This window comes from Oncorhynchus mykiss, chromosome 31, assembly GCF_013265735.2.
Source record: "Oncorhynchus mykiss isolate Arlee chromosome 31, USDA_OmykA_1.1, whole genome shotgun sequence".
In the NCBI taxonomy this organism is placed as follows: domain Eukaryota; kingdom Metazoa; phylum Chordata; class Actinopteri; order Salmoniformes; family Salmonidae; genus Oncorhynchus; species Oncorhynchus mykiss.
In genome coordinates this window covers 5,851,757-5,865,583 of record NC_050571.1, presented here as the reverse complement: position 1 = coordinate 5,865,583, position 13,827 = coordinate 5,851,757, and the positions used below count along the sequence as shown (strand labels likewise).

At 43.6% G+C, this 13,827-nt stretch overlaps 1 protein-coding gene across 12 annotated transcripts in view; it reads right to left on the bottom strand.

Annotated features, from left to right (window-relative positions):
- Nucleotides 1–2,887: 2,887 nt before the first annotated feature.
- LOC110504497 (neuroblast differentiation-associated protein AHNAK) overlaps nucleotides 2,888–13,827 on the bottom strand; it is a 54,944-nt gene continuing 44,004 nt past the window's right edge. Inside the window, exons 7-10 of one of the 12 annotated variants that reach the window (XM_036970329.1) lie at nucleotides 10,423–13,677; nucleotides 6,817–8,865; nucleotides 6,145–6,477; nucleotides 2,888–5,805 (exon numbers count right to left, since the gene is read on the bottom strand). In XM_036970329.1, the coding sequence (XP_036826224.1) occupies nucleotides 3,683–5,805; nucleotides 6,145–6,477; nucleotides 6,817–8,865; nucleotides 10,423–13,677 (7,760 nt within the window). In that variant the 3' untranslated portion in view covers nucleotides 2,888–3,682. Of the gene's footprint in view, nucleotides 6,478–6,816; nucleotides 8,866–10,422; nucleotides 13,678–13,827 lie in introns of all 12 variants that reach the window. The other 11 variants (XM_036970330.1, XM_036970327.1, XM_036970331.1 and 8 more) reach the window with 11 other exon arrangements.

Here is a 13,827-nt window from a genome sequence, read left to right as displayed (position 1 = left end):
CTCTCTCTCCCTCCCTCTCTCTCTCTCTCTCTCTCTCTCTCTCTCTCTCCCTCTCTCTCTCTGTCTCTCTCTCTCTCTCTCTCGCTGCCTCTCTCTCTCTCTCTCTCTGCTCTCTCTCTCTCTCTCTCTCTCTCTCTAACCCTCTGCTCTATCTCTCTCTCTCTCTCTCTAACCCTCTGCTCTCTCTGTCTCTCTCTCTCTCTCTCTCTCTCTCTCTCTCTGTCTCTCTCTGTCTCTCTCTCTCTCTCTCTCTCTCTGTCTCTCTCTCTCTCTCTCCCGCTCTCTCTCTCTGTCTCTCTCCCTCCCTCTCTCTCGCTCGCTCTCTCTCTGTCTCTCTCTCTCTCTCTGTCTCTCTCCTCTCTCTGTGTGTCTCTCTCTCTCTCTCTCTGTCTCTCTCTCTCTCTCCCTCTCTCTCTCTCTGTCTCTCTGCTCTCTCCTTCTCTCTCTCTCTCTCTCTCTCTCTCTGTGTCTCTCTCTGTTTGTCTCTCTCTGTCTCTCTCTCCCTCTCTCTCTCTCCCTCTGGCTCTCTCTCTCCCTCTCTTTCTCTATCTCTCTCTCTCTCCCTCTCTCTCTCTCTCTCTCTCTCTGTCTCTCTCTCCCTCTCTCTGTCTCTCTCCCTCTCTCTGTCTCTCTCTCTCTCTCTATCTCTCTGTCCCTCTCTCTATCTCTGTCTCTCTCTCTCTCTCTCTGTGTCTCTCTGTCTCTCTCTCTCTGTCGCTCTCTCTCTCTCTCTGTCTCTCTCTCCCTCTGTCTCTCTCCCTCCCTCTCTCTCTCTCTCTCTCTCTCTCTCTCCCTCCCTCTCTCTCGCTCTCTCTCTGTCGCTCTCTCTCTCTCTGTCTCTCTCTCTGTCTCTCTCTCCCCTCTCTCTCTCCCTCTCTCTATCTCTCATCCAATTAGTAAAGAGTACAGCTGTTTGATGCTGATCTAAAACAACACACTCACAACAACAAGTCTCAAAGAAAAATAGTTAGTTGATGAAAATAGGCTTCCTCTCACTGACTGAGTCACTATACTCTCTGTTGTACACTATATAGGGAAAAGGGGGATGCAGGCCTTATAGCCATTTCTCAATAAGTTAACCACAACTCTGCCTCCTCCTCTTGCCACATGTAGTAATATTAATACTGTTGTAAAACCGTTTCAACGTCACCGCTAAGACCTCTCTCCAAATAGACACGTTCTCTGAAAGTGCACTACACTCCACGGGGTGTGGTTGACTGCTCTGTACTCTATAGGAGAGCCTCAGTGTGATTTCCTGACAGCATAGTCCTTCATGTGGTATTTTTCCATGTCATGTATCCGCTATATGTCTAAACATATTAGGTTGTGTAATATTATTGTTTATCATGACACAAGGCGAGACCCAGACGCAGGAGGTTAGACGGTTGGAGTCTTACAATGTTTATTCATCCAATAGCGGAAGGCAAGAGAATGGTCGCAGACAAGCAAAAGGGTCAGAACCAGTTCAGAGTCCAAAAGGTACCGAAGGGCAGGCAGAATCAAGGTCAGGGCAGGCAGAATCAAGGTCAGGGCAGTCAGAATCAAGGTCAGGGCAGGCAGAATCAAGGTCAGGCCAGGCAGAATCAAGGTCAGGGCAGGCAGAATCAAGGTCAGGCCAGGCAGAATCAAGGTCAGGGCAGGCAGAATCAAGGTCAGGCCAGGCAGAATCAAGGTCAGGGCAGGCAGAATCAAGGTCAGGGCAGGCAGAATCAAGGTCAGGGCAGGCAGAATCAAGGTCAGGGCAGGCAGAATCAAGGTCAGGGCAGGCAGAATCAAGGTCAGGGCAGGCAGAATCAATGTCAGGGCAGGCAGGAGGGAGGGAAAGAAGTCCAGAAGGATAAATACACTGGTACAGAGAGACAGGAAACACAGGGATAAATACACTGGTACAGAGAGACAGGAAACACAGGGATAAATACACTGGCACAGAGAGACAGGAAACACAGAGATAAATACACTGGTACAGAGAGACAGGAAACACAGGGATAAATACACTGGGGTAATAAGCAACACCTGGAGGGGGTGGAGACAATCACAGGGACAGGTGAAATAGATCAGAGCGTGACATTGTTAAATAATGGGGTGGGGATGATAAAGACGGTGATATGAAATGAAATCAGGGACAATTGGTATGTTAACCATTTATTTGATTTATTTTGCAGAATGAAACACATGAGACACAGTAGACTCAAATCAATTAAAAACTCCAACTCCGTCAAATAAAAGACAAATTACATTTTTTTTTTTTTGTTGCTTTCTTTCTCTGTTATTAACATTGCAAATATTTATTTTGCTATACAGGTACAAATATAGCATGACTCTTTATTCATGACATTTTCTTTAGTATAACCAAACACCAGAGACTTGCATTAAGTGAGACAGTGAGGGAGAGAAATAGAGAGATGGCGAGAGAGAGAGAGAGAGAGAGAGAGAGAGAGAGAGAGAGAGAGAGAGAGAGAGAGAGAGAGAGAGAGAGAGAGAGAGAGAGAGAGAGAGAGAGAGAGAGAGAGAGACAGAGAGAGAGAGAGAGAGAGAGAGAGAGAGAGAGAGAGAGAGAGAGAGATGGAGAGAGAGAGAGAGAGAGAGAGAGAGAGACAGATGAGATGGGGAGAGAAAGAGAGAGAGAGAGAGAGAGAGAGAGAGAGAGAGAGAGAGAGAGACAGATGAGATGGGGAGAGAAAGAGAAAGAGAGAGAGAGAGAGAGAGAGAGAGAGAGAGAGAGAGAGAGAGAGAGAGACAGATGAGATGGGGAGAGAAAGAGAAAGAGAGAGAGAGAGAGAGAGAGAGAGAATGTCATGATTTGCTTCTTTACATTTTAAATATCTTGATTGTACAAAAATGCAAATGGTTTCTTCAGCATATGCCATTTTTCAATGTGCATCTTCCATTTTGGCAGAATTCAAATGAAAGGTTTTGAAGCGAAAAGGGACAAATTGTAATAATCAAATTGGATGTAAAAAAAAAAAGATACAAAAAATGCCTGCTTTCTCTCAAAGATGAATAACAACAGTAGATAGAATTTATTAGTAAACAGAAACATTGTTTTTATTTGCAATTATGGTCTCTAACTGCATTGGTATACAGGGACGGCTTTATGTTGAGTAAATAAGCTTCTGCAACAAGTACATATCCAAAGTTTCAAAAACAAAAGTAAATAATTTCATACATAAAAAACGAAAAGTAGTTATTGAGGTTGTTGTTTTTTTGCTGTGTGTCTGTGTGTATAAACATACTTTTCTTAAAAATAACAATTGAAGCTATACTATTTTTTTGTGCAATAGAACCCTGGATATAAAAATACCTAATCTTGACAAAATGCATTTTAACAGAATGCAATACAACAATGGGACTAAACATGTGAGGCACTATTGGTATAAATTTGGTGAGATTTATGCTCAATAAATTTTGGCTATGTACAAAAGACAATACTTAATATTACAATACAGATTCATCTTATTTACAGTTAAATTGAAGTCTGAACAATGTCATGTACCCCCATATGTAATAAGTAAAATGTGTGGAGAAAGTCCAAAGGGAATAACACACACGTAATGTTACATTGAGATGAGATGTGAACTCATCTGTCAAGTTTTAAATTCTTGAGCAGATAGGGCTGTTGTGTATATGGAGAAGATAATTGGGTAGTATACGAGAGAGTTTATAATTAGCCTAAACAATTCATTCATTTCTTTGGTGACATAGAAAAGTCAAGTTTTGGGAAATGGAAACCACCTCTAGACCCACTGTCACTGCTGGAAGATGAGGCGATTCTCGACTTTTTAGAGGGGAGAGATACACCACCACTTCCCTCTACTCTCTCTTCATTATCTTCACCCAGTGTCACTTCATATGAGCCCGTCGACTTTGAGCCAAAACCACCAAAGGTGCCAAACTTTGACTTGCTCTTCTTTCCTTTCACCTTGGCCCCCCCAACATCAACAGAGATGTCGCAACCCTCAGCACTTAAGTGACTTGAGGGGGAAGACACAGCCAGATCTCCCTCGTCACTCGCCACAGAGGAAGACCGATGCCTTGATTTCTTAAAAAGATCCAGTGAGGCTGACTTGCTCTTAGGGGACACACTATGCCCAGATCCTCCCTCTACAGACAACTTGCCACTTACTAACTCCCCATGACTTAAACTCAACTCTTTGGAGCCCTTAACGCCGCCACCGGCTCCCAGTTCTGCGTCCGGCCCCTGAAAGCTAATATCTGCTGCACTACCTCCCTTTGCTTTTGACTTGCCAAAACCGAACCTTGGCATCTTCACATTCACTTTACCACCACTGTTCTTCACGTCTGGGCCGTGCAACTCCAGGCTCGGAGAACTAACTCTACCAATAACCGAAGGAGTCTGCACATCAACCTTCTCACCCCCCACTGCTAACCCTGCTCCTGCCCCTGCTTCTAACCTTGCATCAACATCTACTCCCATCTCTGGTCCATGGTACTTTGGAACACTGATTTTGGGGAATGATACGTGTCCCTCTGGGAAATGTAGTCCACTGAATCCTGAAACATTTGAGTCTACTTCTACTCCTCCTCCGATATCTGTCTTAGGACCTTTAAAACCTCCTGAGAGGCTTGCCTCTCCTTTCAGATTTTGCCCGTTCACATTTACGTCAACATCAGGGACATTTACCTGGGGCCCTTTGATTTTCATCCCTGGAAATTTCATGTTAGACTTAGTTTTGACATCTGGGACTTCCACGTTTACATCTGGGCCCCCAGTGTTGGCTTGTAGGCTCCCAGATGACAAGTCACCTTTAACTTTGGGAGATTTTATATCAAATTCCACATCGGGGAAATGAAGTTTTCCAAAGAAGGGTTTCTTTACTTTTGCTCCTTTCAGGTGAAGCTCAGGAGAGTCAACATCTAAATCTACACCTGATGTTTCAAGGTCAATATCGACATCAGGTTTCTTTGCTTTCCCTTTGATTTTGGGCAGTTTGAATTTGCCTTTCTTTCCTTTGACCAGAACATCAACATCAGGGACTTCTAGACTACTGTCAACCTCTGGCAAATGAACATCTAATTTGGGGCTCTTTCCTCCCATATGGATCTTTGGTGCATTGAATTTAGGTTCTTTGATATTTGCATCCCCAAGGTTAATGTCAACCTCAGGTGCTTTCACATCAATCGTTCTGTGAGAAATATTCAGTTCAGGACCTTCAACTTCTGGGGACTTAATACCAAACATGGGACCTTTGAACTTTGGAAACTTGATGTCTGGTTTTTCAAAACTGAAACTGGGACTTCCCATATCAAGGGAACCACCTGAAAACTTTGCATCGGGACCTCTGATGTCGAGATCTGTACGTGAAATGTCAACACTAGGTACCATGATGTCAATATCAGCTTGAGGTAGGTTAAGATCCACATCTGGACCCTCCAGTTTAGGTCCTCTGAATCCAAATGATGGCATCTTCATCTTTGGCATCTTAAATCCTCCTGAACCTTCAACATCTGGACCTTCGATATCTACTTTGGGTGCTTTGAGGTCTCCTTCGATCTTGGGGACTGACACATCAAAATCTCCCTTTACCTTTGGACCTTTCAGGTTGAAATCCATATCTGGCATTGATATCTTTGGTCCTGACATTGAAGGCATCTTGAATTTTGGCCCTCTGATTTTACCATCATACCCTTCAATGTCAATTTCTGGACCTTCAACATTAATGTCAGCTTTAGGTAAGTTGAGATCGACATCCGGACCCTCCAGGTTAGGTCCTTTGAATCCAAAGGATGGCATTTTCATCTTTGGCATCTTAAATCCTCCTGAACCTTCGATGTCAACATCTGGACCTTTAATGTCTACTTTGGGTGCTTTGAGGTCTCCTGACATATCAACATCTCCCTTCATCTTTGGACCTTTCAGGTTGAAGTCCACATCAGGCATGGAGATCTTTGGTCCTGATATGGAAGGCATCTTGAATTTCGGCCCTTTGATTTTACCATCTGGGCCTTCAATGTCCAGTTCTGGACCTTTGATGTCAACGTTGGGCCCCTTAATATCAATGTCAGCTTTAGGAAGGTTGATATCAACATCTGGCCCCTCCAGTTTGGGTCCTTTGAATCCAAATGATGGCATCTTCATCTTTGGCATCTTAAATCCTCCTGAACCTTCAATGTCAACATCTGGACCTTCAATGTCTACTTTGGGTGCTTTGAGGTCTCCTTCGATCTTGGGGACTGACACATCAAAATCTCCCTTTACCTTTGGACCTTTCAGGTTGAAATCCATATCTGGCATTGATATCTTTGGTCCTGACATTGAAGGCATCTTGAATTTTGGCCCTCTGATTTTACCATCATACCCTTCAATGTCAATTTCTGGACCTTCAACATTAATGTCAGCTTTAGGTAGGTTGAGATCGACATCCGGACCCTCCAGGTTAGGTCCTTTGAATCCAAAGGATGGCATTTTCATCTTTGGCATCTTAAATCCTCCTGAACCTTCGATGTCAACATCTGGACCTTTAACGTCTACTTTGGGTGCTTTGAGGTCTCCTGACATATCAACATCTCCCTTCATCTTTGGACCTTTCAGGTTGAAGTCCACATCAGGCATGGAGATATTTGGTCCTGATATGGAAGGCATCTTGAATTTCGGCCCTTTGATTTTACCATCTGGGCCTTCAATGTCCAGTTCTGGACCTTTAATGTCAACGTTGGGCCCCTTAATATCAATGTCAGCTTTAGGAAGGTTGATATCAACATCTGGCCCCTCTAGTTTGGGTCCTTTGAATCCAAAGGATGGCATTTTCATCTTTGGCATCTTAAATCCTCCTGAACCTTCGATGTCAACATCTGGACCTTCAATGTCTACTTTGGGTGCTTTGAGGTCTCCTTCGATCTTGGGGACTGACACATCAAAATCTCCCTTTACCTTTGGACCTTTCAGGTTGAAATCCATATCTGGCATTGATATCTTTGGTCCTGACATTGAAGGCATCTTGAATTTTGGCCCTCTGATTTTACCATCATACCCTTCAATGTCAATTTCTGGACCTTCAACATTAATGTCAGCTTTAGGTAAGTTGAGATCGACATCCGGACCCTCCAGGTTAGGTCCTTTGAATCCAAAGGATGGCATTTTCATCTTTGGCATCTTAAATCCTCCTGAACCTTCGATGTCAACATCTGGACCTTTAATGTCTACTTTGGGTGCTTTGAGGTCTCCTGACATATCAACATCTCCCTTCATCTTTGGACCTTTCAGGTTGAAGTCCACATCAGGCATGGAGATCTTTGGTCCTGATATGGAAGGCATCTTGAATTTCGGCCCTTTGATTTTACCATCTGGGCCTTCAATGTCCAGTTCTGGACCTTTGATGTCAACGTTGGGCCCCTTAATATCAATGTCAGCTTTAGGAAGGTTGATATCAACATCTGGCCCCTCCAGTTTGGGTCCTTTGAATCCAAATGATGGCATCTTCATCTTTGGCATCTTAAATCCTCCTGAACCTTCGATGTCAACATCTGGACCTTCAATGTCTACTTTGGGTGCTTTGAGGTCTCCTTCGATCTTGGGGACTGACACATCAAAATCTCCCTTTACCTTTGGACCTTTCAGGTTGAAATCCATATCTGGCATTGATATCTTTGGTCCTGACATTGAAGGCATCTTGAATTTTGGCCCTCTGATTTTACCATCATACCCTTCAATGTCAATTTCTGGACCTTCAACATTAATGTCAGCTTTAGGTAGGTTGAGATCGACATCCGGACCCTCCAGGTTAGGTCCTTTGAATCCAAAGGATGGCATTTTCATCTTTGGCATCTTAAATCCTCCTGAACCTTCGATGTCAACATCTGGACCTTTAATGTCTACTTTGGGTGCTTTGAGGTCTCCTGACATATCAACATCTCCCTTCATCTTTGGACCTTTCAGGTTGAAGTCCACATCAGGCATGGAGATCTTTGGTCCTGATATGGAAGGCATCTTGAATTTCGGCCCTTTGATTTTACCATCTGGGCCTTCAATGTCCAGTTCTGGACCTTTGATGTCAACGTTGGGCCCCTTAATATCAATGTCAGCTTTAGGAAGGTTGATATCAACATCTGGCCCCTCCAGTTTGGGTCCTTTGAATCCAAATGATGGCATCTTCATCTTTGGCATCTTAAATCCTCCTGAACCTTCAATGTCAACATCTGGACCTTCAATGTCTACTTTGGGTGCTTTGAGGTCTCCTTCGATCTTGGGGACTGACACATCAAAATCTCCCTTTACCTTTGGACCTTTCAGGTTGAAATCCATATCTGGCATTGATATCTTTGGTCCTGACATTGAAGGCATTTTGAATTTTGGCCCTCTGATTTTACCATCATACCCTTCAATGTCAATTTCTGGACCTTCAACATTAATGTCAGCTTTAGGTAAGTTGAGATCGACATCCGGACCCTCCAGGTTAGGTCCTTTGAATCCAAAGGATGGCATTTTCATCTTTGGCATCTTAAATCCTCCTGAACCTTCGATGTCAACATCTGGACCTTTAATGTCTACTTTGGGTGCTTTGAGGTCTCCTGACATATCAACATCTCCCTTCATCTTTGGACCTTTCAGGTTGAAGTCCACATCAGGCATGGAGATATTTGGTCCTGACATTGAAGGCATCTTGAATTTCGGTCCTTTGATTTTACCATCTGGGCCTTCAATGTCCAGTTCTGGACCTTTGATGTCAACGTTGGGCCCCTTAATATCAATGTCAGCTTTAGGAAGGTTGATATCAACATCTGGCCCCTCCAGTTTGGGTCCTTTGAATCCAAATGATGGCATCTTCATCTTTGGCATCTTAAATCCTCCTGAACCTTCGATGTCAACATCTGGACCTTCAATGTCTACTTTGGGTGCTTTGAGGTCTCCTTCGATCTTGGGGACTGACACATCAAAATCTCCCTTTACCTTTGGACCTTTCAGGTTGAAATCCATATCTGGCATTGATATCTTTGGTCCTGACATTGAAGGCATCTTGAATTTTGGCCCTCTGATTTTACCATCATACCCTTCAATGTCAATTTCTGGACCTTCAACATTAATGTCAGCTTTAGGTAAGTTGAGATCGACATCCGGACCCTCCAGGTTAGGTCCTTTGAATCCAAAGGATGGCATTTTCATCTTTGGCATCTTAAATCCTCCTGAACCTTCGATGTCAACATCTGGACCTTTAATGTCTACTTTGGGTGCTTTGAGGTCTCCTGACATATCAACATCTCCCTTCATCTTTGGACCTTTCAGGTTGAAGTCCATGTCAGGCATGGAGATATTTGGTCCTGATATGGAAGGCATCTTGAATTTCGGCCCTTTGATTTTACCATCTGGGCCTTCAATGTCCAGTTCTGGACCTTTAATGTCAACGTTGGGCCCCTTAATATCAATGTCAGCTTTAGGAAGGTTGATATCAACATCTGGCCCCTCCAGTTTGGGTCCTTTGAATCCAAAGGATGGCATCTTCATCTTTGGCATCTTAAATCCTCCTGAACCTTCAATGTCAACATCTGGACCTTCAATATCTACTTTGGGTGCTTTGAGTTCTCCTTCAATCATTGGCACAGACATGTCCACATCTCCCTTCATCTTTGGACCTTTCAGGTCAAAGTCCATATCAGGCATAGAGATCTTTGGTCCTGATATTGATGGCATCTTGAATTTTGGGCCCTTGATTTTGCCATCAGGGCATTCAATGTCAATTTCCGGAACTTTAATGTCAACACTGGGTCCCTTAATGCCGACATCAGATTTAGGTATGTTAATATCTATATCGGGTATCTCTACTTTCGGGCTTCTGAATCCAAATTTTGGCATTTTGAATTTGGATCCTTTGACCTTAGGGCTGGTAGCCCCAACATCAAGCTCAAGGTCTGAAACACTACCTTTCGGTGTTTTGATATTGATATCTGCTTTTGCTAGATTTACATCAACCTCAGGAAACTTGACTTTTGGCCCTCCGAATCCAAACTTTGGCATTTTGAACTTAGACTTCTTTGGTGTAATGTCAGGACTCTCAATTGAGATATCCAATCCCTCAAATTCAGATTTGGGTGTACTGATTTCTCCCTCAACTCCCCCCTTGAACTTTGGACCTTTTATATTGAAATCAATATCAGGCATCGACATTTTGGGGCCAGAAATAGAGGGCATCTTCATCTTTGGCATCTTAAATCCTCCTGAACCTTCAATGTCAACATCTGGCCCTTCAATATCAACTTTGGGTGCTTTCAGGTCACCTTCAATCATTGGCACAGACATGTCCACGTCTCCCTTCATTTTTGGACCTTTCAGATTGAAGTCCACATCAGGCATGGAGATTTTCGGTCCTGATATTGATGGCATCTTGAATTTCGACCCTTTGATTTTGCCATCAGGACCTTCAATGTCAAGATCTGGACCTTCAATGTCTACTTTGGGTGCTTTAAGTTCTCCTGACATATCAACATCTCCCTTCATCTTTGGACCTTTCAGGTTGAAGTCCACATCAGGCATGGAGATCTTTGGTCCTGACATTGACGGCATCTTGAATTTCGGCCCTTTGATTTTACCATCAGGGCCTTCAATGTCAAGTTCTGGACCTTTAATGTCCACTTTTGGTGCTTTGATGTCTATATCAGCTTTTGGCAGGTTAACATCAACATCTGGACCCTCCACTTTAGGACCTTTGATTCCAAAAGACGGCATCTTCATCTTTGGCATCTTAAAACCTCCTGAACCTTCAATGTCAAGATCTGGCCCCTCTATGTCTACTTTGGGTGCTTTGAGGTCTCCTTCTATCTTGGGCCCTGACACATCGAAATCTCCTTTCATCTTTGGACCTTTCAGATTGAAGTCCACATCGGGCATGGAGATCTTCGGTCCTGAAATTGATGGCATCTTGAATTTTGGTCCTTTGATTTTTCCATCTGGACCTTCAATTTCAAGATCTGGACCTTCAATGTCTACTTTGGGTGCTTTAAGTTCTCCTGACATATCAACATCTCCCTTCATCTTGGGACCTTTCAGATTGAAGTCCATATCAGGCATGGAGATCTTCGGTCCTGATATTGTTGGCATCTTGAATTTTGGCCCTTTGATTTTTCCATCTGGACCTTCAATGTCAAGATCTGGACCTTCAATGTCTACTTTGGGTGCTTTAAGTTCTCCTGACATATCAACATCTCCCTTCATCTTGGGACCTTTCAGATTGAAGTCCACATCAGGCATGGAGATCTTTGGTCCTGACATTGACGGCATCTTGAATTTCGGCCCTTTGATTTTACCATCAGGGCCTTCAATGTCAAGTTCTGGACCTTTAATGTCCACTTTTGGCGCTTTGATGTCTATATCGGCTTTTGGTAGGTTAACATCAACATCTGGACCCTCCAATTTAGGACCTTTGAATCCAAAAGACGGCATCTTCATCTTTGGCATCTTAAATCCTCCTGAACCTTCAATGTCAAGTTCTGGACCTTTAAGGTCCACTTTGGGCGCTTTGATGTCTATATCAGCTGTTGGCAGGTTAACATCAACATCTGGACCCTCCGATTTAGGACCTTTGAATCCAAATGATGGCATCTTCATCTTTGGCATCTTAAAACCTGAACCTTCAATGTCAAGATCTGGCCCCTCTATGTCTACTTTGGGTGCTTTGAGGTCTCCTTCTATCTTGGGCCCTGACACATCGAAATCTCCTTTCATCTTTGGACCTTTCAGATTGAAGTCCACATCGGGCATGGAGATCTTCGGTCCTGACATTGACGGCATCTTGAATTTCGGCCCTTTGATTTTTCCATCTGGACCTTCAATTTCAAGATCTGGACCTTCAATGTCTACTTTGGGTGCTTTAAGTTCTCCTGACATATCAACATCTCCCTTCATCTTGGGACCTTTCAGATTGAAGTCCATATCAGGCATGGAGATCTTCGGTCCTGATATTGTTGGCATCTTGAATTTTGGCCCTTTGATTTTTCCATCTGGACCTTCAATGTCAAGATCTGGACCTTCAATGTCTACTTTGGGTGCTTTAAGTTCTCCTGACATATCAACATCTCCCTTCATCTTGGGACCTTTCAGATTGAAGTCCACATCAGGCATGGAGATCTTTGGTCCTGACATTGACGGCATCTTGAATTTCGGCCCTTTGATTTTACCATCAGGGCCTTCAATGTCAAGTTCTGGACCTTTAATGTCCAATTTTGGCGCTTTGATGTCTATATCAGCTTTTGGTAGGTTAACATCAACATCGGGACCCTCCAATTTAGGACCTTTGAATCCGAAAGACGGCATCTTCATCTTTGGCATCTTAAATCCTCCTGAACCTTCAATGTCAAGTTCTGGACCTTTAATGTCCACTTTGGGCGATTTGATGTCTATATCAGCTGTTGGCAGGTTAACATCAACATCTGGACCCTCCAATTTAGGACCTTTGAATCCAAATGATGGCATCTTCATCTTTGGCATCTTAAATCCTCCTGAACCTTCAATGTCAAGATCTGGCCCCTCTATGTCTACTTTGGGTGCTTTGAGGTCTCCTTCTATCTTGGGCCCTGACACGTCGAAATCTCCCGTCATCTTTGGACCTTTAAGGTTGAAATCCACATCAGGCATGGAGATCTTCGGTCCTGAAATTGATGGCATCTTGAATTTTGGCCCTTTGATTTTTCCATCTGGACCTTCAATGTCAAGATCTGGACCTTCAATGTCTACTTTGGGTGCTTTAAGTTCTCCTGACATATCAACATCTCCCTTCATCTTGGGACCTTTCAGATTGAAGTCCACATCAGGCATGGAGATCTTTGGTCCTGACATTGATGGCATCTTGAATTTCGGCCCTTTGATTTTACCATCAGGGCCTTCAATGTCAAGCTCTGGACCTTTAATGTCCACTTTTGGCGCTTTGATGTCTATATCGGCTTTTGGTAGGTTAACATCAACATCTGGACCCTCCAATTTAGGACCTTTGAATCCGAAAGACGGCATCTTCATCTTTGGCATCTTAAATCCTCCTGAACCTTCAATGTCAAGTTCTGGACCTTTAATGTCCACTTTGGGCGCTTTGATGTCTATATCAGCTGTTGGCAGGTTAACATCAACATCTGGACCCTCCAATTTAGGACCTTTGAATCCAAATGATGGCATCTTCATCTTTGGCATCTTAAATCCTCCTGAACCTTCAATGTCAAGATCTGGCCCCTCTATGTCTACTTTGGGTGCTTTGAGGTCTCCTTCTATCTTGGGCCCTGACACGTCGAAATCTCCCTTCATCTTTGGACCTTTAAGGTTGAAATCCACATCAGGCATGGAGATCTTCGGTCCTGAAATTGATGGCATCTTGAATTTTGGACCTTTGATTTTTCCATCTGGACCTTCAATGTCAAGATCTGGACCTTCGATGTCTACTTTGGGTGCTTTAAGTTCTCCTGACATATCAACATCTCCCTTCATCTTGGGACCTTTCAGATTGAAGTCCACATCAGGCATGGAGATCTTTGGTCCTGACATTGACGGCATCTTGAATTTCGGCCCTTTGATTTTACCATCAGGGCCTTCAATGTCAAGTTCTGGACCTTTAATGTCCACTTTTGGCGCTTTGATGTCTATATCAGCTTTTGGTAGGTTAACATCAACATCTGGACCCTCCAATTTAGGACCTTTGAATCCAAATGATGGCATCTTCATCTTTGGCATCTTAAATCCTCCTGAACCTTCAATGTCAACATCTGGACCTTCAATGTCTACTTTGGGTGCTTTGAGGTCTCCTTCTATCTTGGGCCCTGAAACATCGATATCTCCTTTCATCTTTGGACCTTTCAGATTGAAGTCCACATCAGGCATGGAGATCTTCGGTCCTGAAA